Genomic DNA, 27,321 nt, shown 5'->3' with positions numbered 1-27,321 from the left:
TAAAATTACTAGCATTAATTTGTCTCAAAGGTTTAGCTTGTTATATAAAACCCCATTGTTCTGAAGTAAACAAAACTCATCATATGCTAACAGATCAGAAGTGCTAAAAACAGAGCAGTACTTGGAAAGGCACAAATAAACACACCAAACAAAGTTACTTTCTCTGCACAGCACCAGATTGAATTCTACAGTATAATCTGGCTCTGTGATTCAAAAGATAAAAAATATGAAGACAACAAACTTGGACAGTGATTCACAGTCTAACAACAGTCCCAGAGACACAGGAAGGCTTGCACCTCTCATCCGCCAAAGAAAGGAAATGTTTCCATAATTTAGAAATCATACTGACATAAATAAGGGTTTGCTTAAGTGACCCAAGTCACCCTTATTGTGCATTGCTTTGTAATGGAATGTACTACACAAACATATTAAAAACAAACATTGATCCAGATTCTTTGTAATTTAGACAACAAAATACTGTAGAGCTCGGTAGAAAACCATAAATTTGAATATAACAGCTAATATCTGCTGATGTTTCACTCACACGACAAAAAGAAAAATCAAACAAAAAAGGCTAGTGTTTGAAAAACCTTTGGAAATAGGCTATATGATATTTTGATTCCAAACTTATAAATTATTTTCAGATTTATTAGGGATGTTTATACTGATGCAGCTTCTTAGTATTAAAACAGGATGCAGTTGCTCAGCCTTGGCACCTTTTTTGGGAGATATATAATTTGTAATTTTTAGTGGCTGAGTCAGGTCACAAATGAATCCCTCCTTAATTCAATAATAGAGTGAGTGTCTGTGTTAGAAAAGGATCGCCTAAAAAGGCACATTAGCTAAAATAGCTCGTCCGCCCCCCTATTCTGTCTCCTACATTAGTTCACCCCCGTTTATAAATCCGCCCCTCCACGAGATGCGCATAAGACCTAATGAAACCAAATTCAATGAATGGCCACTGGTCTGCCATGGAGTAGCTAAAAATACAGACAGCATTTCCCCGTAATCAGATTGATTAAAGTGCTCCTTGGTTGAAACCCTCCCCCTGAGCCATCTGGCAGATGAGTTTTCAACGTGTTCGCTGTCAACACAGCTCACCTAAACTGCCTAGGTACACGTTAGCATGGCATCAGTGGGATCTTTCTTTGCCTCACAACGCCTGGTGATAATGAGCCAGCTGAGATGTTCCGCTGCAATGTGGCAGCCATCATATGTTTGTTATCAGAGATTCAAGCAGAGTTCGACAGCTCTGGAAACATGCCAAGTGTTTTGCATTGCACTGAGATAAGAAAACTGACAGTGTTCTTGTGCCAGAACCTCACAGGGGTATCTCTGTCCTTCTTGTTTCAGGCTCAATGCCTAATTATTTCTGCATACAAATACTACAGAACAATTAATCTTACTCAATTAAAGAACAAATTCCCAAAACTACAACATTAAGTTGACAAAAAATAAAAATATCAAGGGATTAATTTTTTTTTTAAATATCATTAGGTCCCTAAATGCTCAAGGTTTTTTTTCCACCTACTGCTCTGTCTAAGCCTGTTACTCACTGCATTGTGTGATTTGAAACAAATCCTTGGCATTCAGATAAACCGCTTATTATTCAGTTGTGTGCTCAAGAAAAGATAAATAAATAAAAGCAGACGGCTATTTTTTTATTTTATTTCTTTTAATTCCAGAAGAAGTCCTCTCAAATGAATCTGACCACCACCGACGTTTACAGCACTATTATTAGTAAGACCACGTTTAATACGATAACCACAGCCTCTATTATGGTAATAAAATGGAGTTGAGTGAGCACACAATCCCAGCAGTTAATGATGGGTAAAAACGCAGTAGGAAATTCTAGGGGTGTTTTTTGGAAATGTCAGGAAAACAAGGCCCCCAAATGGGTTCCAGAAACACAGAATGTTAGAATGTTAAATTTTTACAAAAAGCTGCATCAGAACCATATTTATCAGAAATTATAATGAAAGTTCACGCCCACCATCACTACAAACAACATCATATTCTGTTAGTCATAGTATTTTAACTGATGGTAAGCATGGGAACATGACTCACATTTATGATGGACTATTATAACAAAAATTGTTCTAAGCTTTCACGTCTAAACTCTTCTGTCCAACTCTCTACTCCTCTCCTCTCACTATAATCTGTTTATCCTTTTAAATGATGACTTTATGACTGCTGCATTTAATGGGTTTTATGGCTGCCACATAAGTGACAAGAGCTGAAGCAGCTGGCTAAATCTTGCAACATAATATTCCTACTAATGTCAGTGAAACTGCTTAGACCTTCCTGTCTTCCACATTGTTTCCCTCCATTATTTTTTTTTAAATTGCCACTCCCTTTATAGCCACAGTCCACCGACATGATGATTCAGATAACTGTTCCAAACTAAATTGTCTATTAAGTGCCAATTTCCTGCGATGTTTATAATTCACACATAATTATCCACATTGACTTTACCGATTTGTAGATTTTGCAAGATGGGATACAGTGCCCTGCCAAAGTGTTAATACCCTAAGATTTTATTAAATAGACCAACAAGTAGTAGAGCATGATTGGTACATAAAAGAAGAAAAACCTTTTTACACATATAATCAGGGTTTGAGCAAACATGACCAAAAGTTTACTTTTTGGATTGTTGTAAAACAATAGTATTGACTAATCATGCTGTGGTGATAATTTTCTTCAGGAAGACCAGGTAAGCAGATAATGAACCAGGGGCAGAGGTTTTCCTTCTAGTGGGAGAATAACCCCAAATACACACTGCATACAAATACTAGAGAACAATTAGTCTCAATGGAAGGATTTCAATCAAAGCATATTCCAGTCAAAGCCCTGACCTAAATCTAATTGACAATTTGTGGAAAGATGCAAAAATTGACCTTACAAACACTCTCTTTCCAATCTGAATCATCTAACTATCTGCTGTACACCCTTGTCCCTTAGAGGGGTTGGGAGGGGTGCTGGTGCCTATCTCCAGCTAACGTTCTGGGTGAGAGGCAGGGGTCACCCTGGACAGGTCGCCAGTCTGTCGCAGGACAACACAGAGACAGACAGGACAAACAACCATGCACACGCACACTCACACCTAGGGAGAATTGACCAATTAACCTAACAGTTATGTTTTTGGACTGTGGGAGGAAGCCGGAGTGCCCGGAGAGAACCCGCGCATGCACAGGAAGAACATGCAAACTCCGTGCAGAAAGACCCAGGGACAGGAATCGAACCCAGGACCTTCTTGCTGTAAGGCAACAGCTCTACCAACTGCACCACTGTGCAGCCCCAATCTGAATCATGTTGAGCTAAAATTTGCCAAAACATTTCAGCTTGCAGACATGCAAAGTTGGTAAAGACCCCAAGTTCCCCAAAAGACTTGCAGTATTGATTGATTGTCCACAAAATATTGACTCAAGGTATGCATACCACTTATGCATACCATTTTTTTTAAATATCTGTCTTAATTATATATAGGAAATGCATATACAGTATTGAATGTAAGTCATGATACCTTCCTCATGTCTTATGACAGTCTGTCTTGAAGCCCATAAAAAATCTAATTACTAGCATCCAATTTAATATCATGTTGAAATTAAACAATTATTGGCCAAAACTTTCACAGGCAAGCGAGCATTACTTTAATATTGCACACAGAAAGCAATTTCCTCCAGACTCAGTGGCTTTCCCACACTCTTTGGTCTATTTCTATCTTGTTTGCCTGGTGTGAGATCTAAAACTGACATGAATGGAGCATGTAAACTAGAGTTCTTGGCATATCGCCCTTCCTATGGCCACCAGGGAGAATGATAAGCACATGACAAGTTAAGTGATGTTTCTACTTTTTTCCTCTCAGTTTTCTCAGGCACAATTTGTTTCATCAGCTTCTGCAGTAAGAAACTGCATTGATTGTTTTTTATTAAGTATTATGCTCTTCCATGAAATTAAATCTGGTCAGCTCTACATGCACAGATATAAAGATCAAAAAGATAAAGATTAACCTTCTAGCTGTGTAGTCCTGAACAACACTAAGTGGTAAAATCTCCTGATGCTATGGTACTCAATAAATTAAAATACTCTGATGAGGCTTGTGTGTCAGATTAAAAGTGCCTTTGAAAATATCAACGCTTAAGCAGGTATCAAAGGTCGGATGTAGTATTTAAATTCGTAAATGTTGTGTTTTCATTGGCTGTAAGTGGAAAATCAAGATAATTAACATTAACAATTTCTTAAAAACATCAGTCTGTGTGTGTTTGATTTAGTAAACAGACACCAAAATAAATGTTATTTTCAATTTGCAGCACACATACTGTCATTCCATATAAATGGCAAATACATGAATAATTCTGCAATTACTTTTGGATTTTTTTTCTCTCCACTTAGGTGTATAAATACTTTACATACTTAACACCGCTTGTCCTTATCCCAGTGGAATAGGGATAAACTACTCAAAGCAGTTTTTGACGACACTTTGACCCCGTCATAGATCTTAAAGCAATAATTTTACTAAGATGACTTCTAAGTGATTAGATTTAGATATACGGCTACACACTGCTGCCACAGCATGCTGACATACTGACTGTAAAGGCCTTTAAGTTGTGGCTAAGTCCGAGGGATGATGGTGCATCTTGGTTCAGTTAAAGCCGTAACGGGCCATGCCTGCCCTGGTCCTGTTATAAATGGCTATTATAAAGTAGATATTTTGCTGACAAAGCCTCTGGGAGGCTATCATTCACACCATGCCCTGACTACATGTGGCAGCTTGTATGTCATGGAGCCAATGATTCAGCTAAAAGTGAAGATTCAAACAAAAGCAGAGTTGCAAAAAAAAAAAAAAAAGGGTAAAAGATTATTGAAATGTAAATATTGGAAAACAAGCACCAAAAGTATATTTTTTTCTAGAAATAACAGAAGTAACAGCCAGAATGACTTCTAACATAACTGGACCTATGAATACACAATTTCAATTCAATTCAAACAAAAAGAAAACTTTTAAAAATATTTCTTAAGATGCAATAAAAAATGTAAAATTTGGTGACAAATTAATTGGGACACCTGAACAATTATTCCTCCTTCTGTGTGGACTTTGGCTCAGAGGTGGGAGCAAAGCAGAACAAGTCACTGGGATATTATACTGTCTGTCTGAAAAACAGTGTATTACAATATCCTTGGAGTTTTACAGATTGTATGCAAGCCGTCACACAGTGATTTCACCTATTTTGGCACAGCAGCTGCTTATCTAATCTCCACTCAATCATTATATCTGAATACCACAAGTGGACAGAGGATGATTAGTATTTCTAAGCCAATAACATCTTACTGAATATGAGTTACATGACAGCTTCATGAGACAAAGAAAATTTGATTTGCAGTGTAAATGTAAGTAGACTTGATGTGGGCTGAGTAAATTGGTATAATGGTACTGATGGTCTTTAGTAAGTGAAGATTATTCATAATTTTGTTGTCGTTAGTGAGGGCTGGATTGGAGCAGCTGGATACTAATGGAGACTTCTCGGAAATTGCAGAAAATGACAGATTGCACAATTATTTGAATTCTCAATTTTCACAAGCAGAATAAATATATTGTCATCCACTAATAGATGCCCTGTGAATTTCAGAAAAATCCTTATCATTCAAATTATGTAAAGTCCATTAAACTATTAAAACACATAGAGCGGCATCTTAGGAAAACCCAAAATCTCATCTTATACAACCAAAATAAAAAAGCTTTATTTTGTTAATCTAGATTCACAAATCTAGATTAACACAAATTAATATTTTTCTCTCTTAGCTAAATTTGTTTCATACATTTACGGTACACAGGTAGAACAGAACATTTTCTGCCTTTAAACCATTTTAACTGTATTCTGTGACTTACATCTCCACTGTCAGAGAGCAGGTGCCGCTGCAGAGAGCTTGCTTCCCTGACGAACCGTCTCTTAGGCCCAACTCGGTCAGCCAAGTTTCCCATGATCACTCTGCGATGACCCAGATGGACTTCACTAGTCAATAATTCTCCTACGCTGTCTCCTTTCCCTATATGCTTTTCCGTTTACCTTCACAAGTCTCCCTTTCTTTCACTCTCCATGCGTCACTGACACACTTACAGACACCTAACAGACACTGGACTTTCCGGACACATAATTGCACCTCCCGCCCCTCAAATACACGCACATACAGAGTTCTTCTGTTCTTCGTAAATCTGGGTTAGATCAGTGCCTTTCTGAGCAAGTGCTAAAATAGGATGACCTCCAGCTATGGAGAAGAAGGACAGGAGTAGACAAAGGAAAGGAGAGTCGACTCAGAAGCAGTCAGAAAAAGAGAGCTTATGAGGAGAGGGTGGGAGCTGTTTATACCTTTAGGACAATTATTTCTTATTTTTGAAGAACGCAGGTGTGGTTAAAGAAAAAGTATTAAAATAATTAGTGCAGGCGTGCGGTCATGTTTCTATCAACATGTGAAGAAGAGAAACATTTTAGTTTTTAAACATCTTTGATACTTTTGACTGATGCAGCTATTTGAATTGGATTCAGTAGACTCAACAGATGTGAATATGTAGTACGGAAAATTCAGATGTGTAGAATATAAACAACTCCAGAATTATGAAGTAAAAATTATCTGAATTAGACATTAAATTCATCCATTTATTAATATGATATGCAAGTTTTCTTACTTTCTGTTTGTATTTTTCTGTGTTTTCAGCAAACCAGGCAACGGCAGCAGTAGGTGTAAAAGGTATCCTGTTCATTTGTGTAGGAATAACTTGGACTTAAAGATTCAGACACTGATCCAAACCACATAAAGTCCAAGATCTCTTTCTCTGTATTATTGGCATCCCTGAGCAACACAGAAAAAAATATTGCACCCACTCAATATGTAATCAGAAAGTGAATTCTTGCCATATAGTGATTCAGTTAATACTAATAAAAATCTGCATTGATCTGCATCAATTTATTTATTGATTTCATATTTTAATAATTTTTTATTTTTGTTATTTTTCAAAGATTTTGAAAAATAAATATGCTACATTTGAACCAATACATTATCAGGTATTTTAAGTGAAGACGGTAGGTGGACCCAGTTTCCACCATGGCTGTTTTTCGTTTCTGTTATACTAGTAACAGAATTAGTAACAAGACTTCTATTAACAGAACAGAAGAGTCTTTCTTATAGTGCTTAATGAAAAATCAAGTAATAAGAAGTATGTGTCACATACAGCTTTCTTACTTGCTGCTTTTGGTGGAGTGCACACATCTGTGATCTTTGCACAGACAAGCCACAAAGAGCAATGTAATTAGAGACCATCACTTTACGCACATTTCTCATTTGAGTAAACACAAACACCCACATGCTGTCAGATGCAGCAAAGATGACATGGAGGGTTGCTTTGTGTGTTTACCTTCATCTGTGATCAGAAGTGCTCAACAGTACAGTCTTTCATTTTTGCCTCTTCTATTCTGCCATTTACTTGCGCATTTCTTCAAACACACAAAGAAATTTAACCAAAAAAAGGGCAAATGTGAGCAAGTTCTTATATCCCTTGAACATTTTTGTCCTGTTACACTCCCAAACCACAGTGTATTTGTTCTAGGATTTTATCCAACAGAGCACCACAAAGTAGTGTGTAATTTTGAAGTGGAAAGAAAAGGATGTATTATTTTCAAAACTTCTTACAACCAAAAAATGTAATGTGCATTTGGATTCAGTCTTCTTTATGTTGATATGTCTAAATAAAGTTAATTGCAACCAGATGCCTTCAGAGTTCACAGAAGAAGAAAACAGGAGTTCAGCCGTTTGTAATTGATTGCACCATGATAAATTGTGAAAAAGCTCAAGAGGTATAAATACTTTTAAAAGGCACTGCACACCACACTACCTGAACAATAAAAGAGATGAAAGAGTGCCTTTATAGATTATTTGATAAATTCCTTCCTTAAACAACGTGGTACAAATACAGTAGTTTAAATGGTAAATGTTAAATAGTAATGATACACTAAATCATTCCCGCAGTACTTCCAACAGTGGCTGTGAGCAATAAGAGTATGAGTTGCGTGCTATTTACTGTGGCTACTGTTTACTCCCTGAGGTATGAAATAAACTGCTGACGGCTGTGTCAACGATAACAGATGACTTCGGATTTTATGTGTGTGTTTGTGTGTGATTCTGTTGGTGGCATCTCCCAGGAACGCAGGACAAATAAATCTAAAATAGGACAAAGAAAGTTGCTGCCACTTCTCCGTCTGTCTGTCTTTCTGTCTGACATCTGTCATACAGCACGCTGCATTAGTTTGCCATGATGGGGGGTTGGAGGAGTGCTGGTGAGGTTTCCTCAGCTCACTGTTTTGCAGGAACATCAAGAGGTCTTGTCAAATGTATAGTGTCAAACTCTCACATTGCTGTTACCATGATCTAAAAATATAGGTTTGACTTTTTATTGCAGTTTCCACAGGATATTTAAAGGAACAAACAACTCTAATGTGCAAGCCAAAGACAAAATCTACAAACAGAAGCAGTACAAGAGTAAAATGTAATTCTGAAACTGTTTCACTCCTCAACCCAAGAGCTGATGCAACCACTCTTAGAGACTTACTCATACTCAAAGAGTTTCTCACTTCCATTTCTATTTATATATGTCACCTAATTGGATAGCCTGCATAATATTGGAAACTTTTTCTTCTTCATTTTTCCGCCTAAGGGACCGATAGCAGACCGCCGTGCTCATTCTGTCTGGAAGTTCAGGGAGGGGAAAAAAGCTCCTTTAAAAGATTCATAAGCTCCTAATGAGGTTGTACAGCACATTTCAAATGATAAAATAGTGTGACAATGTGTGTTTGTGTCTATGGTAAATGAAGTTTGGGGTTAGTGAAAATCTGCTCTGTGAGAGAAGTAACCAGAAGGCAAGACACCTGACAGCTTATAGCCTTTCAATGTGACTTTTTTATAATTTTTTTATTATTTGTTTATGGACAAGTTTCTTTGTTTCCTCACATTTTTGGTCTCAAGATAAACCATTTTGGGGCTAAAGCTTTGAAGATTTTTAAGCTACTTAAAGCTGTGGCCACACTGTTTGTATCTTGCCATGTAAAACTACATCTTAAAAGAGTAAACATGAAGAAAATGGCACATTTTGAGAAATTCAACTCCTTCAAACATCTATGAAGTGTTTAATGTAGTTAGATTTTTTTGTATAGTGAATGTGCATTGGGATAAAGAGTGTCTGGATGGATGGACGGACGGACAGACAGATGGACGGACGGATGGAATTACCTAGTTTTGTAAATTGTTATGTACATATTTTCATAGACCTTTTGCACATTTTCTCACAACATGACAACATGAGACAATGATTGCACACCACTACTTTGAAAATGGAAGAAAGCCAGATACTTGAGCAAGATATAAAGCAGATCTAACAAAATGTCCATCAGTTCAGGACTTTAACGCAGCCCTGTAGTTTTTATATGGCATTAAATCTGAAAAAATCTTAACCACTCAAGAGTCATTTTCTCCTTTCTCCTTCATCTCAGAAGGCCAGCATGAGAGCTCTAACAGCAGATGGGAGAAAATCTGGTTATTTTCATAACAACTTTAATCATCTGAACAGCTTAACAAATCCCAGTGTAAACAAACAGATTAATCACATTTGCATATATGTTAAAAGGTGCTACATTTCTGGATTTTTGCTTTTTCAAATCTTATTTGCTTGACTGAAAACAGTCACCTGAACATATGGGCTTATTTCACTATTGCAGTTGTGGAATAAATGTGAAAAATCTTTGTTGCACGTTTGTAAGAAGAAGCTCTGTGAAAGACAGAGAAGACATTTTCATTAGTGCTTTCTGCTAATCCTCAAAGTCTTCCCTGTAATGTGATTTTGACCACAGTCTATTGCCCCTCTGGCTCACAGACAAAACAGGCTGTTAACATTAAATCACGCATTTTTCTCTTCTTCTTTTGTTTCAGAAAACACATATAATCGTTCTCTTACCTCGGTCATGTGAATCAGGTAGAATCTCATCCCATCAGTATAATCTGTAAAACAACATAGGAATAAGGTTATGTTACATTTTCTTAAGGAATGTATTTCCTTAACAGCCAGCTTTCCTCCAGTTCCCTTTTCACACACTTTCCTCTATCTTGTGCATAAAGCAGCACTGTTGATTTCCAATTGTGACAAAATAGTTTTATTGATGGAAAGCTTTTACTGTGGGTCAGCCATATAGACATCCTTCCATAATTCACAGAAGAAGCGCTGTGGGAGACAGGCCTGTGGCTCTGGATGTAAGATAAATGGTTTTAATTGAGTGACCATCCACACTTAGACCTACACTCACAATATGCAGCGGTGAGGTTTACTTCTATGCACATATAAGAGCACTTATCCATAATTTACATCACGTTAAACACAGAAACAAATACAAAAACATAAAAACAAGTGGAATATTTTATTCACACTTCATGGTAATTTTTTTCAATACCTGTCTAATCTGTTCTAGTTTTTCACTGTCCCTACAAACAAACTATTTAATCACAGTCAAATTCATACTTTAATAGATATAAAGAATACAAAAATACAGAATGTGAATGCTAACTAAGTGCACACAGGCTTAATTTGATCTGTCTTAGTTTAATTTTTAATGTTCTTTAAAAGTGCATCCAAACATCATTAGAGTTACTCAGACAGCTTATATGGTTTTTCCCTGCTCTATTCTGTAGCTTACGCTATTAAAACTGCTGCATTAGGATAAACATTTTTGCAGCTTTCTATTCAAGAAGCTGACAATGCAACATTCACTTTCACATCCAGTCATTGTAAAAATAAAAAAGAAAGGATACGCTCTTTCAATTGTAGTGTTTGAAATATCTCGACACAGTAAAACTCATCTGGTCTTTGCCAGCTTCCAGAATTTCTTACAATCGTTTTCAACTGTACAAAACCGTAAAACAAATGCCACTGTGATCATTTATTGAACAAAAGGAAACCTAAAATTGAAAAGGAAAAATCTGGAAAAACCCAACAGCTCTACTCATACTCTAAAGCTAGAGTTAAATGTGAGACCATTTCTGTGACAGCTGAAGCTTAGCCCAAACTGAGTCATGGAATAGTAGCAAATATACGACACAATACCTAGGAGAAAAACTTCGAAACAAGTGATTTAAAAAATTTACTTGATTTCAAAATAGTAGAATGGCTGTGACTGAACTTAAACAGTGCTTTGCACAAACAAAGATCTGCTACTGTAAACAAATTCAAGCACTGTTGTTAGTAAGGATGGGCTAAACTTCCTCCACATCATTGTGAGACTGATAAGATCATAAAAAAACAATTTTCTCAACTTAGTAATCCTGAAGGTGATTCTATATGTTGCTGGAGCACGGAGGGGACTTATCTTTTTTGCACAGGGTTTTCCATTTTGGTTTTATCTTTGTTCAGATGATAATAAGACTTGCGAAGCTCTAGTCTGTTTTTTGTAATAAAAAAAAAAAAAAAGGCTAAAGATGCCAATACTTTTGAGCACCCAAGATAAATTTTTCAATGTGCTGAAACCTCTAGAATAAAAAGTGGTTGTCGTTACTATGAATGTACCCATTTGTGGCGGTTTTTAAGGGGAAAATGTGGCCTCATGAATGAAAAGCAATGATGGGGTGCTGTGGTGGCACAGGGGGAAAAGCACAACCCATGAAGGTCTTAGTCCTCGACGCGGCCATCACAGGTACAATTCCTGGCCAGAATACCCACAGCATGTCTTCCCCCTCTCTCATTACCCACTTTCCTGTCCTCTCAAATAAAGGTCACTAGAACCAATAAACCTTCAAAAAATGAGTAGCAGTTAATCAATTACTTGGGACAATTTGATATTATTTAACTGAACCTTATTTTTATTCTAATTATTATTTTGTCATTACATACTACTTAAAATTAATTTAAAGGAGCATTTTGTTCATTCATTAGTTCAAAAGATCACCAACTAATGTTTTATATTCATTATTTAGAACAAATACACATTTATGAACTTTTTGAACATCCTGAATTTTGCTACAAGATAAAAGAAAATAACACAAGGACAAGATATACAGAGTATCAATTCAACACTGACATTTTCTGCAAGTAACAGTAACAACTTACGTAAAGTCCTAATTTGTCATACCTAACAGCAGAGGTCGCTGTTGGATAATTATCTGATTCCTAAAAACCAGCAGTCTTGCCAAAATAAAAGCACCAAATGATTAAATATTGACTTTAAACCTGCATACAATCAATAGTGGTTTTATTTAACATTCTACCCCTTTGTTATAAAGTTACAAAAAATAATTCTTTAATATTTGAAAACATTTTTATACAGTTCTATGGTAGTAATATTTTACTGGTTCACTACCAAGGATCATAATGTTTTAACAACTTTGAAAATTAAAGTATGGTCTAGAAACAAACATTTTACAGCAGTAGGTTTCTGAAGCTTGTTAACTTTGTATAGTTCTGTGCAGTCTATTTAACTTATTCTGATTAGTAGGAGTTTTGGATGTCTTTCTTTTTCTGTTTACTTTTTTACTTCTTCCTTATGAAGATACTCTTCATAAGGAAGGCTTTATTATTTTTTAGAAGGTTGCTTCTGACTACTGGATCATTCATAAAATGATGACTGGGTGCATACTTTAGCACAGGATTGAAGACTAAAGGAGGAATATATTGTGCTAGATTGTAAAGACAATGCTTGGACTACAACATTTTCTTCTTTGCTTTTGTCTTTCATACTACTTTTGTTGTTTCCCACGCTCCTCAGGCTAGTATTGGGGTAATGGGAACACAGGAAAGCCCCTGTATTGAACTCCTCCTGTGTCATTACATGCACATACACAGACACGTCCAACACGCCCTCACTGAAACAAACACAATCCCCCGGCGCCTCCTTCCTGAGTGACGCTGCCGAAGTGAAATAACAATGACAGGCTGCAGGGTGGAGGTGAATATCTGTAACTGTGTGTGTATCCCCTCACAAAGCATACACACAGACCCTTTTGAATCCTTAGTCTGGTGACTTTTGATTGATAGGGTACTGCAGGGAGGTCAGAAGTGGCCCAGAGGAGATCAGCAGTGTCCAGAAAGGACAAAGCAACTCACATCTGCATTTATGGTTTATATTATGAATATAAAAAGTACTCCATTCTCCATTGAGCATGCTAATCTAGTACTGCAACTGAGAACCAAGTCAGTGTTTTGAGGTTTCTGATGATCATCATTAGTACTCAATTACAAACCTGGTTACACACCTACTCAATTCTCGCTCAACAAGTTTCTAAGTATCATATTAGTTGCAAACAATGCAGCTTCACCAAAATTATCAGAACAGGCAATCATTTCATAAGTAAAAATTGATTAACTTCATGTCTCTTGAAATGTAACTTCTCAATAATGCATTTAAGGCCTCACAGAGAGCTTGACCACATCCTTTTTAGAAAGCTTGGTTCAATTTCACTATCTTACCCACAGACCTGAATGCCACCACACCTGCTAAATCAAGAATGTAAACAGAACCTGTCTGAAAACAGGATGAAGCCTAAACAATCTCAAAAACCAACATATTCTGCCTCATTGTAAAGAAAATACAATAAGAGGTGAGAAACAGATTGACTGCTGTCTATTAGTCTGGAAAGAGCTGCTCAGTTTTTCCTAAGGCTTTGGGACTCAGGGAACCACAGGTGGCTAACAAATGGAGAAAACATGGAAAAGGTAGGAACTCTCCCAGGATTCATATTGGCAACTCATTTAGGAGGGTACACGAGAGCCCAGTTCGTAATCTAAATCACTGGAGGTCTCACTTGCCAGAGTTACGTGGACAAAATTGTTGGTAATGCAAATTAAGGTATGTGTAATTAATTCAACAATCAAAAAAGACACAGAGAAAATCTTGCATCTAAGGGACAGCCCCAAGAGCAAAATTACTGCTTGCCCAAAAACATGTTGATGACTCCCAAGACTTTATGAAAAGATTGTGAACTGATTAAAAAAAATTTTTGGAAGCAGTGCATGCTATTACCTTATCTATAAATTTAAGAGTCATTGCAACTTAAATCAAATGCTGGGTTGTCAATTGTCGCTGCCAACTGTGGCCTAACCAGTTAATAGGTTTTAAGGGTGATTACTTTTTTGGCTTTGATGCTTTTCTCCCTTACTAAAATAAATCACTAGTTGAAAACAGTTGTTTAATCTTTATATTGTATCTATGGCTGATAGTAAAGTTTATTTGATTATCTGAAACATTCAAGTGAGGTTAAATAAAGGCAAAAAGCAAATGAAATCTGCATTTTTGCAGATGCTGTTGAGTTATCTCTTAAAAACTGAGGTGAAACTCTCCGTTGGTACCTTCTAATTGCTTTTGTTCACCACAACCATCACTGATGTTTCCATGTAAATGATTTTAAAGCCACAGTTTGCTTTTGCAGAAAGTGTCTTTTCTACACTTCACCCACCCCATACTGATTTGCTAAGACTCTCCACTCAGTACAACCCCACTCACATTTATGAATCACGGAATTGAAACAATGCTAAAGTTGTTGTGTAATGATTAATATCCGGCTGTGCCTACTTATTATCTGAACTTGACGTTGGCTGTAGCAAGTTTCTGAACAATGCAGTGATCAGATTTCAGGTTTCTCTGTCCAAGTGTGCCCGTTCCGTCTTGACTCTGGGCCTTTCATGCCTCTGGACCCTGCCCTCTGTTTCCACATAATACTCAAAAACACAGATGTTTACAGCATGCCTTATTTATTTTATTTGCTCAGTTACTGTGTGACCCTGATGGGCTTGATATTGCCTGCATTAGGCCTGAGAAGTCAGTTGTTTACGTCGAAGTGAAATAAGAAGACAAAGCAACAGGAAATTTGGCACTTGTTCAAATATACTTCAGAAATACTCAACTGAAAATATCTCAACAACCACAAGTACCGTATGTTTATTTCTGTTTGTGCAGTTTTGTTTCCTCTTCTTATTCAGTGTTGAATTGTGGAAGGTCAAACAAGATTCAACTCTTGGGGGGATATGGAGTATTTCAGTTTTGTTCCATTTTTTAAAATTTTGCATGCGATCACAAAATCTCTGAATCTTACAGGCGTATTGAGGCAAACTTACCATCCTGTAGACGGAGGTGTCTGAGGTACAGGGGACTCTGCAGGACATTACATCTTCCAGGTTCATTTTCTCTCGTTATGAGCAACAGATCATTGTAGACGAACACTGTGACCTACAAGAAAACAGGGGTGGAGGGAAAAACAATTACAAAGAGAGAAACAGGAAATTGAAAGGAAGTAAATGAAGCCAGGAGATAGATGAGTGGGAGTGGTAGAAGAAAAGGTGATGATACTTGTGCATTATTTTGTAGCTGCTGTGGCTTACACCTTACAAACCTGTGATCCAGTAGATGCCTTACTGACAGATCTTGCATTATGTCCAAACATAGAAGCAAATGATAGACTTATTTAAGTAAAGTTTGTAGACGCATTAAGATGAACAAAAACAAAAACATTTTGACCAATTTGGTTAACGTGATACTAAAAAGTCTAAAATTCATTAGTAGTTTTTTGAAACGTGAAGCAAATATATACAGTAGAAAGTGATCGGTTTAAATGTTCAAAATTGTAACTAAATGCTTTTGCAATTGTTGCTTTCTCGCACTTAAGGGTGCGAGAAAGCAGGCAGGGCATTTTAGTTGTTGCCTATGTATATAAAGTGTGTGTGTGTGTGTGTGTGTGAGAGAGACAGAGATCATTTCAGTCTGAAAGTGTAAAAATTTGAGTGGGTGGAAGATAATGCAAGAGCGATCTAACTGTTTTCACACTGTCAAATGAACACTTTGACATTGCACCTGATGTAACAGACACAAATAAAATACATATATAGTTTCTAAATGATCTCCGAAGTTTTGGCGTTGGTTGTGTGAGTTTCCATTTTATGCTTTCTTTGGATTCCAATTATTTATTTATTAATAATAAAAGTCATTTGAGAAGTCAAAAGTGAAAATTGAAAATAAAGAACAAAATGCCTGTGCAAAATAAAATCGGCAAGTAAAAGTTTGTACTCTTAGGTACATGAGACAGTTTTTACCATACTCTGAAAGTTATTCCATCGCTTGGTACACAAACAGCAGCAAATGGCAAAAGTTTTCTGCCACTAGGGGTGATTCCAACACACAATAGCATGCAGCAGCCAAATGAGGTTGAACATTTTCCAACTTTAATGTGTCGTGTCGTTAGTCCGCATGTGCACGTCTACGTGTATAAGCTCCAAATTTTATATGTACGATTTTCGCTGGCCGTTTGCCTGGAGGAGAGAAACCAGTTGTTGTCTCATCATGCAAGTTCCATAGGAACTGGATGGAGAGGGGGTAACGTCACGCCCGTAGAGGGGGAAAATAAAGTCACAACATTATCTGCGATATGGAAGTTATTAATTAAAGACGTCTTGGATTTGATTTTATTAAATTTGAAAAAACAACTTTAAATTGAATTACAAGCTTCTCAGCAGGGCCGTCGAAGTTGAGCCATTTGCTTAAAGTACAGACTAATCTGCATAATGGTGAACCTTTGCAAAGCAAATATTCTGAAAGATTTAAATAAAATTGAAGAACACATTTAAATAAATGTTCTTGTCAAGCAAACAATGACAAGTTTAAAAAGTTAGCACTTTTTGTTATAGATTTTTTTGATCAAATATGTAATTGACAGCATAATTATTGTAGTTTTATTCTTGCACTCTTCTGTTTCATACATACTCTCGATAATAAAAAATACATACATACTAGCTAATTCTCTTCTCCAATGCCATACACAAAAAACCTTGCATAGCCAACAATTTGTGAACAGTTGTCCCACATACACACAAACTCACTCAACTCTTATAAAGCTGCAACAACAGACACAGAGCACAAAACAGCTTGTTTAAAGAAGCAGAGTGGAGAGAAACTCCCTCATGACAAACATTGGCAGCAAAATATTTGTTTTATAACCCCAGCGAGAATCTACTGTACTGCATACCAGAGATCACATGTGCTTTACAAAAAAGTGAATGATTCAGTTTTTTAAGTTATTGTGGCCTTTATTTATCAGCAGCTGGACAGGAAGAAGGGCACAAAGACATGCAGTAAAAGGCTCATGGCAGAGAATCGATCCGGAGACAACTGTACTGAGGACTGTAGCCTCTGCATATGGTGTACCTCCTCTACCACTAAACTATCTGGCATCCAAAATATTTATTTTAATTTTTTAAAAAAGACACCTTTTGCAGACCAGCCTACATTGACCTTACTTTACCTGTACATTTTAAATAGCAAAAGTTGAGGCAACCAAGCATTTTTTCATTAGAGGTTTTGTAAGCAGAAAGACGTTATGTGGGTACTGTGGTCACAATTAAAGCTTTGACTACAGAACATGGGTCACAGGTTTTTCTGCCCGATTACCCACAGTCCACTGGCCAAAATGTAGTAGTTTTATTGCACACTGACATGAAAAAACAGAATAGCACAGAATGATGTTTATAAACTTCAAGCAATTGATGCATAAAGAGTATTTTACATTTATGGGGCAGAAATGATTATCCTATTTTTCATGCAGATGAATGCAGGTTATTCTAAAAAATGCTTTGTTTGCTTCGCTAAATAAATTCTTCTTAATCATATCTGTAGATATCTGTTGGACTCAAGGATGTGCTAGTTCAGCATACATTTGATTAAAATAAAAGTATAAAGGAAGCTCTCTACTGCCTACCGACCTCTAATGCAAATGCTCCACATTTTTTTGTGGATGCAAAAATGCATGCAAAACCACTCTAATATTCTAAAAAATTTATTTTAGTGGAATAGAAAAAAGACTTTTGGTCAAATAAAAAAAATCTGTTCATTCTCTGTGTGTACCATGGTTAATGCAATGCAAAATAAAAAATAATAAGAAAAATACACACAAAATGTTTGCACATTTTCCTCCCATTTGGTTCTGTCCTATACAGAAACATTTAATAAGTGCCACAAAATCTAATTTAATTTTCTGGAAATGAAATAAGCACCTTCAAACCATCAGGTTACTTCCAGTAAAACATGAGTGATTGAGAAACATGTGGTAAAACAATTTCCTTGATAGCCAAAGTCAGAAATAGTATTACGTCCTGATGTATTTTTTGCATGCAACAGAGAAGCACTAAATAAGTGAATACGGTTCTCGGCCAAGTGATGTATCCTACTTTGAGGTTTAGATAGCTTTCCATGTAAACCGCTTCAAAACATGACTCATTTTTACATTGCTAAAGAGGATTGCGACAACTATTCTTGCATATATTTACATTTAACCCAGACAAACGTGCACTCATTCCAGAATCCATTTTTAATGCAACGTGCTATTCAATGTGACTCACCTTTAAAGAGTGGTGTTTGCTCTCATGTAGAATCATCTCTTCGGATATGATGAGTGTTCGGCTGCACAGATCCAGAGGCTGGTTGCAGGGGAAAATCATATTAGCAAAAATTCTTTAGTATATTAGCAATATGCAAAGCAATTATCAAATCCCATGAAGCATTAAACCGTCATCACTGCTACACTCATGAGCATATAAGGGATTTGCTAAGAAACAAGTATAATTGCATGTAACGGATAATAAATAATTTACAATACCAAGTCCATTATGATTCCTTAATCCAACTGATATGGTCAATCTCAAAGAGCCAGTATTATTTTTTGTGACTAACAACTGCACAACTGAAAGTTACTCTACTGAGAATCAAAATGAGTCATGACACAGAAGCAAAATGTGTGGTGACAAAAGACCGACACAAAAAATGCACAAGTGCCACAACGTGGGAGGAGGGGGACTTCCTCTGAAGTCCAGAGTGTGAAAAGGGCCCGTTTCAATGTCTGTGTACATTTTCAAAGATATAAATTTCAGAGGGATCCTTGATAGAAAAAACAATTGTAGTAGAAACTGTTTTCTGACATTGTGGCCATATTTCAAAATTTTCTCTTTGATATTCAGAGCAGTGTGTGTTTTATATGCAGAACTAATTATTTAGTAACAAAAAATGACTTCACTAAAGTTCCATCTGCTTCCTACTTTTTGACTTTAGAGTTTTCAGTCTTGCTCTAAAGTTCAGTAGAACATTTTTTATCCGCAGTGATTCAAGTGAAATGTTGAAAAAATCCAAAGCCAACTCTAACATAGACCGTAATAATACTTATTTCTTTGGCAACTGTAAGTTTATTATCCTGGGGAACAATGATCTCCAGTCCCTTTATACAACTGCTGTAGCCTTAAGACTAAAATTGTATTTAAAATCATCTCTTGCATAATGCCGTATGAAAATAGCAAACTCCTGACTCAAAAAGTGTAGTTAAATTAAAAAGGCCAAAAATATATTTTAGTCACAAACTTTAAATATACTTCCTCTGGGCCAAATTCACTCACGGAAAAGCCTGCACATGTTACATTTATACCGTTTTCTAGTGAACACAGAAAAGCTCACAGAATTTTGTAGATTTTTAAGAGTTAGTTTTTGGAGTCTTGTCATCATGTGTGCTGGTGTCCATAAAGACCATTGATACACTTAAAGAAAAAAAAAGAGAAAGAGACGGCTGAAAGATGAAAACACAATCTCAACACTAAAGCATAGGAGTTGCAGCTACATGTTGTGGGTGTGTTTTGCTGCAGATAGAAGAGACAGATGCACTTAAAAAAAAAACTAGATAGCAAAATAAGGAAGGGACATTATGTGGAACTACTAAAGCATTTCAAGACATCAACCAGGAAATGAGCTTGGGCAAAAAAGGTTTTATCCAAATGAACAATGACTGTGAGTATACAGTTGAATAAGTTAAAAGGGGTTTAGGAAACAAATTCAACTCTGTCCACTCATATTAGTGTGAAATTGATGGGCAGAGCTGGAAAGGTGTATGCAAGCAATGCAGCACCTGATCTTTAATCAGTTACAAGTAGTTTTGTCATGAGGACTTGGCCAAAATGAAAGCAAACTACTATAAGAACCTCGTAGAAGGATATCCACATTGTTTGGTCATATTGTTTGAAGACATTGCTCACAAACATTATTAAAATGTCTCTTCAGAATTTGAAGAAAGTTTTTTATCTCTAAAAGATTTGCTCACTCAATGTTACCAAACAAAAATAAACTCAGCAAAACTAAGTGATTTGAAAATAAAACATTTAGTCTGACTGAATGTGAAACAGTGGAAAACAGGGTTACAGCTGTTGGTTTAAAAAACAACTTGTTTTTTAAACCAACAGATGTTAAAAGCCCGACAAGGAACACGGATCAGATGTAAAATACTACCATGGTAAAATTCAATTCATCAGTGTAGCAAAATATGTAAATTTAAGACAAGCTGTGTTAAAACTCACAACTAAAACATTAAAGAATATAAGACTGACTAACCTGAACAAATATGGGGAAGATGAGGATCTTCGGTGCGACTTTGACATATCCATAATTGGCATGTGGAGTATGTGAGCGGACAATCGTACAGTTCTGGTAGTTAGCAAAATTGGCATTCTGTTGTTGATAGTTAGCTAGGCCGACAGTGGGGGAGGTGGACGACCCTTTTGACACCTTGGAGTTGTTAGATCGTCGCAGGAAGCCAGTACGGCTGGAGAAGCCTCCGCCACCATTGCCACCACCACCGGTAACACCCCCAGAAAAAGCATTACTACCGCCAGCACTGCTCTGAGGCTGTGGACCAGTAGTCTGCCGTGTGGAGTACAATCTGTTGTAACCTGAAGCTAAGAAACACATCAAAAGCATAAAGTCATAAAAAAAATTTGGATTTTCTACTAAACCAATGCAACAGTCAAGTCAAAGAACATTGTAAATTTAAGAGATTTGGAAAAACAATAAAGTGTAAAGGTTTCGATTCAAAGTAATGATGAAAACATAACTTAGAGTGCATGTCCTACCTAATGTACCCTGGTTGTCGGTATACACAGGCCTCAGTATCTGAAAGCAAGCAGGATGAAATAACACTGAGATTGTTTGTATCAGCAAATCTATGAGTTACAATCAATAAAATTAAAAGATCTTTTCAAAAAGTCTAAGCTAATGTATGCCACAGAGTATGCTAATTGTAATTAGCAAAGCATTTTAACACTAATTGGCTGTAAAAGTTTATAATTTCTTCTAGCAACTATTGATGCTGTTGACTCAGGTTGCTGAGTTATGCATTTACACAATTATCTGCTGTTTGGTGGGAAACATAATGTGCAGCAAAGATCATCCACCTAATCAGTCTGTAAACCCTGTCAGGTATTGCTGGTCTCATTGTTACACAGTATGCAGTAGAGGAAGTCAGTACCAGACATACTAATCAGATTTATGTGGAAGTTAAAGTAACATTTGGGAAGCATCGCAACATTTTAAGATATTTCTTTACTGTAAAAGTACAATGCAACAGAAGAGTTGGTGTGCGCTTTCAAAGCATTTTTGTGAACTACAATACTTTGTTCATTTGATATGCCACAAACATGACCCATTTCTAAAGGGCCTTTATTATTTTTAGCCTGTCTAAACCCAACAAAGCTCTGCTTCCCTTTTGTGCAGAGACTGATTTTTAAGCTGTCTGAAGAGAAGGGTTTACTCAGAATGATAGCATGTTGCTCTTTTTCCTCAGGCTATACTTTTTTTTCAATAAACTAGTCTGTTATTTCTGTGAGTCTATCTGCTTTATCTCCTAACATCTAACTGTTCTTGTGACTCAGACGGTAACACTCATTTTTGTCCTAATGAATCTTAAGCTGGAAAGCACAGATACAGAAAACTGCAAGAGGAATACTTTTAGCACAACATACAGACAGCTTCAAATGACAGACATAAAAGTAAGAACAAAAGAGAAGGATGAGTTAGTTAGACAGATTATATATAATTTAAGCTCTTTTCAGAGATTTGCTTAATGAAAACAGCATTATACGAGCAGAGATGCAAATTTTACTTAAACAGGAACTGCAGCAGTATTTTAAACAGATCCTGAATATTTTGATTCAACATGTTTGTTAGTATTGTGTTAGCTGAGGAATTCAGATCAGCCTTTTAGATTCATTTGATTCGCTTTATTTCATTTTTTTATGATTGAAACTTTACTTCGAATACAAAGGAGTATGTTCTGTATAAAATATAACTGACATGTCATGTTGTGAATGTACATGTATGTTACAGAAAGTATGTAACTGATTTCATTATATATACCTCAAAGAAATATTTTTGAGGATTTTCTAAATTAAAATTAAAGGTATGTATATGTAATTAATGACACAAAGATAATGTATCTGGATGATATCTGTAGATAAATTATGCACAAAAGCATTATTTTCAAAAATGAAAATAATTACTGGTTGGTAGAAATGTAACAAAACAAATAACACAAAAACTTGATTATACTGTGTTATTAAAAATCTATCTTTATAAGTCACTAAGAAAATGATTTATATGTGCAACATGAAATGTGTTGAAAACATGCATAAATCACTGAAACAGCATTAATCCACAGGACACGGACACACTGAACAGACAATCAATCTATCTATCAGCGCCAGGGATGTAAGGTAAGGAAACATATCTAGGTTGTGCCACCAAATGACCATAATGAGGATGAGGAGGACGAAGAAGATGATAAAGATGCAGCCCTCCACCAGTCTGTGGTACCTGGCTTCCAGGGTTGATGGGTGCCAGGATGATGTAATTGTCCCCATTGGATGCCTTCACCCTGGTTCCCTTTAATGTGGCGGTTGGAGGATGATGGAGGAGACGGGGTTTACCATCCAGTTCTTCAGCCGATCCCATGTGGGCTCCCCATGCCAGTGTCCCTCTGCTCCCACCGACACTGTTTCCAGTTTCAGAGCCGTTCACCAGCAGCCTGCGGGCTGTAGTAGGGCGGTGGTGCGCTGGGAGAGGCGGCACAGCTGGTGGAGCTTTGCTTGGACCAACATCTGGTGCGCGCCTGCGGGTGGGTGGAGAGGGAGCGTCGTAGTTTGAGGTTGAGGGTTTGTAAGAAGGCCGGTGGATGAGGCCTTCAAAACTAGGTTTAGCCGAGGGACCGGTGCGCCATACCACCACTGTAATTTCATTGGCACTGTTTCTACAACATACAGAAAAAAATACAGGAAATCATATCCATCTTTGTGTGAAAGAATATATTAAAATGTTGCTTAAATGGAGACAGAGAAGTAAAGAAGTAAATTAAAATCACACAAAAAAAATTCTTTTGGCTTAAAATTAGTCCACTCAATAAGCAATGACAGCCACCAGCTACTTATTATGGTCTCCAAGTTAATCTGGTCAAAAACCTGTATTGTATCACACATTTATTTCAGCTTGTTAAAAGAGTAAATGTAACTGGAAGACTTCCAAGCTAGTGTTGGTAGAAGCATTGGATATGGATCTAAAAAGGCCCAGTAAATAAAGTATGTGAACTGGTCTCCTATGTTCTGGTTACCTTATTGCATGGGCCAAGTCCACACATTTCCACTGTTCCACTGGCTGACCATTTAACTGCAGGAGTGTGTCCAGCTGCTGCAGACCAGCCTGGTCCGCTGGACCCCCTGTAAGAGGGAAAGGAGAGTTGAAATCATGAAACACTGATACTACATGAGCCTGTATCTCTTTTACTATTATAGTTTCTCTGATAGAGAAGGAATTATGGATTGCTTAGACACAACATTTATATTTTGAATGTGTACAGAAAAAGTTATCTCCTGTTGCTTGCCTGTCATATTAAGAAATAAATCACAACGGAGGGCAGATGCCATCTGGAGGGGTCTGATAAGTTGTATAAGTTGTACAGTGCAATCAGAATAATATATTATTTTTATATTTGATATCTATGTGACAGTAAATTCTGGCTTGACAGGATGGCCGAAACTGTCCCGTCAGAGATTAACATCCTACAATCAAGCCCCAAATTATTCATATGACATGCAGATTTAGATAAAATATTATTTTAACCCAATCAAGATATAAGAAAGGAAACCAAACTGGTATCTTTCAAAATATAATAAAACCATGTAAAAGGAGGATCAATTTAGAAAAGAAAAACAAATATCTGTTTATATTTACATTTGTTTTTAAAAAAGTCTTCATTGGCATTACAGAAATTTTTTATATATTTTTTTTTTTTACTTATAATGCGCTCCGCATCTTTGAGAAAGAAAGGACACTTTGCCATCACCCTAACCTTTGGTCCCTTCAAGGATTCTTGATTAGATTCAAGTGTGGACTCTGGCTGTGCCACTATAAAAGGTTTATGCCACAGTCAGGAGAAAAATGTACAAAGTCAAGAGACCATTTTCAACCCTATTTCTGCCTCGAAAGCATGACTCCAAAAAAAGAGACACCAATCTGAGGTTAGTGTGAAGCAAGAGGAACTTTCATCCTACCGCATATGTCATAGTTAATCTCACAACATAAAAAAAAAAAATCTGAGAAAAACAAATCTGATTTTCAATATTTGGCTTAATCAATAAAATATAATTATTCTGAAAACTGACAGAAGCAACAAGAAATTTTGGCAAATATAAACATTTTATAGACTGGACTGGAGATTGACTGCTGTCTTTTATAAACACTGACATGAGCACATAAAACTTGCCTGGATCAACAGCCTGCACCCTCACAGGGGAATCTGAGCAGATGGTGAATCCATATCCATCCTTCCCTCGAAGGATGGTCACCTGCAAAACACACACAAACACACACCCACACGCCAACTTAATCATTTTGTGGTACAGTGAATGACTCTCTTTATCACCCCCATTCCTCAAGGATTCAAAAAAATAATAATCAGCTTCCTTCCTACAGGATGATTAAGTAGATTTGTTTTCTGCTACTACTTCCTATTAAAACTGTCCTGACAGCAGATTCCTAGTGAACACAATTAGCCGAGTGTGAAAGGAAAACAGTTCCAGAGTAGAAAGAAAATCGCTCTTTATCCAACAGTTGGAAAGTTGGAAAGGAAAGAAAAACAAAATGGTTGATGTAAAGTAGTTTTTATTAATGTTCTGAACTTAGACAAAACAAAAATAAAAGTTTATTCTGGGAAATTCCAGATGTTAAAATATTTAAAGAAGCTGTATAATTGTATTTATATCAACACATAGCCAAATTGTTCTTTCTTAATGTAAAGAGTGCATATAGATCATAGTTTTTCTGCATATGCTGCTCCAATTAAGGTAATGAATATTTAATCTGCTAGAACAGCAATATGACTTACAGTCATATTGCTGTTCATTAGGCAGAACAATTTTTACTGCCTAATGAGGTTGTCTGAGTTTTTATAGTCACTTCTAAATTATTTGTTTGAAAATGATTAAATTTTTCTAAAATGTGTACCTCAACAGCTTTAATCTGCCTTTGAAAGTTAGAAAGCAGGTCCTACTGACAGAGGAGGATGTAGTGGCATAATTAAACCAATCTGAATGTTCTTTAAAAATATAAATAACCCCTCCTAACTCAAAATCTCACATTTATTGTATCCAGAACACCAGATACAAAACGACAGCTCGGATGACTCTAACCCATTATCTCTCTTTCCCTTGCATTGTCAAACAACTCATATGTCTGAGTCAAAGTAAACACAATTCCATCCAAAACATTTCACTTTCCATCCGATGAAAGCCATGGACATGAAACTCACAATTTTTCTTTGCCTTCTTTTTCTATAGTAAGCTGGCATGTGCATGCTCAATCTGCCCATGAGCTGGATGCAGCAGCTTGGAGAAGTTTGGTGATTATTCTGAAGCCCAAAGCTCAAGATGACCCTAAAATGTCGGGTAAAATTGTAGGTTTTCATAGCCCACTGATTTTATCTGCCCTGAATACTGGTTTTTTTGACATCTTACAGCAAGCTTTAGTCTGTTGAATAAGGCTCTGTTTTAGACTGTCGCTATACTTAACCAGTTTGAAAAAACAATTTTAGGGCTACGGATACAATTGGATGACTCATTTGCCTGCAATAAAAATTTACTTCTGGTCATCACCTGTTATTGTGTACACACTCAGTCACCAGTGTGTGTTTAATTTGTCGTTTTAGTCCTGGACTTTCCTCCCTGAACAGCTGAGATCTATGGAGTGAAAATAGAGATCACCCTAGACTAATCAAAGCCTTACCATAAGAACAACCATTTCTTGTGTATTTGGAAAAACAAAACATCTCAGTGCAATCTTTCTCATCTAAGGAAGAAAAAAAAGGCAGATACTGGTACACAAATGACTGGCTCAGATAAATAAAAAGTTTCACAAATAGGGATAAGAGGAGAATAGCCAATTTTGGATTTTACTTGTTCTGTTAATGGTTCCATTGCCAACTTTTTTCAGGCAACAATTTAACGTCACAAATATCAGTCAAAAAGAACTGTTACATGTTCTTGGTAAAACTAGTAGTCCTGAATCCAACTGAAAACTATAGTGATAAGATCATACCCGCTTATGCATCATAGCATAAGCGGGTATGATCTCAAAACAAAGTGCATCAAAAAGCGGGAGCTAAAAGTGTTGATGAAAATGAACCAACAAAACAATTTCTGATTAAACTTTTAAAATTTGGCCTGCTGATTAGAACCTTTTGAGTGAAAACTGGCTGGTCAGTTTATTGGTATTTAACTAGTATTTGTTTGAAAAAACAAAAAAGAAAAAATTAGCAAGATTAACTGGATGTTTTAAAATCCAGTTATATTTATTTATTGCTTCTCAAATTAGGGTGCGATTAGAAGAAAATTAATCCAAACCTCCTCTTCAGGTTTGGATTGTATGAAGGGAGGAGCAGGTCAGTCTCCAGTCTCCATCCGATGATTGCAGGACATGTCTTATCTACTTTCCAGCAGCGCAGGAAAGGGTAAACATTAACTGCTGACAGTTTAACACAGACTAAATGAATTTTACCAGGCCTGTCATGATATATGTACATGATTAGACAATGTTATCTGGCTAGATATTTTCAGTTGCTATATCTAATGACATGTTCTGCTGTATTTCTGTCATGTGATCTCAATCTTATTCTCAAGCTGCAACAGCATTTTAGATTGGGAACAATTAACTCGACTCTTCATGTTTTTTTCCCCCTCGGGTTTTCATTCCTTGCAGCTTTTAATAATTTGTATCCTTTCGGTAACGTGTCCATTTCTGCTTTTTTCTCCATCAGATCATTCTCTCACAATGTGAGGGATAAATAATTTAGAAACAGAAAGCTTGTGCACCTATTTTAAAAGAAATACATCTGGAGATCACCTGCATTTACTTATGGGAAGACCATAAAAAGTGCATTTGACTCTTCAGTAATAAAAAA

General features: G+C 36.5%; 1 protein-coding gene across 5 annotated transcripts in view; it reads right to left on the bottom strand.

The window, feature by feature from the left end:
- The window catches only part of rgs3a (regulator of G protein signaling 3a), a 133,037-nt gene that overhangs the window by 64,142 nt on the left and 41,574 nt on the right, over positions 1-27,321 (bottom strand). For 3 of the 5 annotated variants that reach the window (XM_032569443.1, XM_032569433.1, XM_032569432.1), the window contains 8 exons: positions 24,631-24,712; positions 23,479-23,584; positions 22,689-23,121; positions 20,951-20,990; positions 20,433-20,776; positions 18,407-18,484; positions 15,137-15,248; positions 9,998-10,041 (listed from right to left, as the gene is read on the bottom strand). In XM_032569443.1, coding sequence (XP_032425334.1) covers positions 9,998-10,041; positions 15,137-15,248; positions 18,407-18,484; positions 20,433-20,776; positions 20,951-20,990; positions 22,689-23,121; positions 23,479-23,584; positions 24,631-24,712 — 1,239 coding nt within the window. Of the gene's footprint in view, positions 1-5,887; positions 6,008-9,997; positions 10,042-15,136; positions 15,249-18,406; positions 18,485-18,663; positions 18,768-20,432; positions 20,777-20,950; positions 20,991-22,688; positions 23,122-23,478; positions 23,585-24,630; positions 24,713-27,321 lie in introns of those variants that run through there. The other 2 variants (XM_032569434.1, XM_032569435.1) reach the window with 2 other exon arrangements.

The sequence above is a fragment of the Xiphophorus hellerii genome, chromosome 8, assembly GCF_003331165.1.
Source record: "Xiphophorus hellerii strain 12219 chromosome 8, Xiphophorus_hellerii-4.1, whole genome shotgun sequence".
Lineage (NCBI taxonomy): Eukaryota > Metazoa > Chordata > Actinopteri > Cyprinodontiformes > Poeciliidae > Xiphophorus > Xiphophorus hellerii.
Note: the sequence above shows the minus strand (reverse complement) of the source record. Positions and strands in the feature narration are given on the sequence as shown.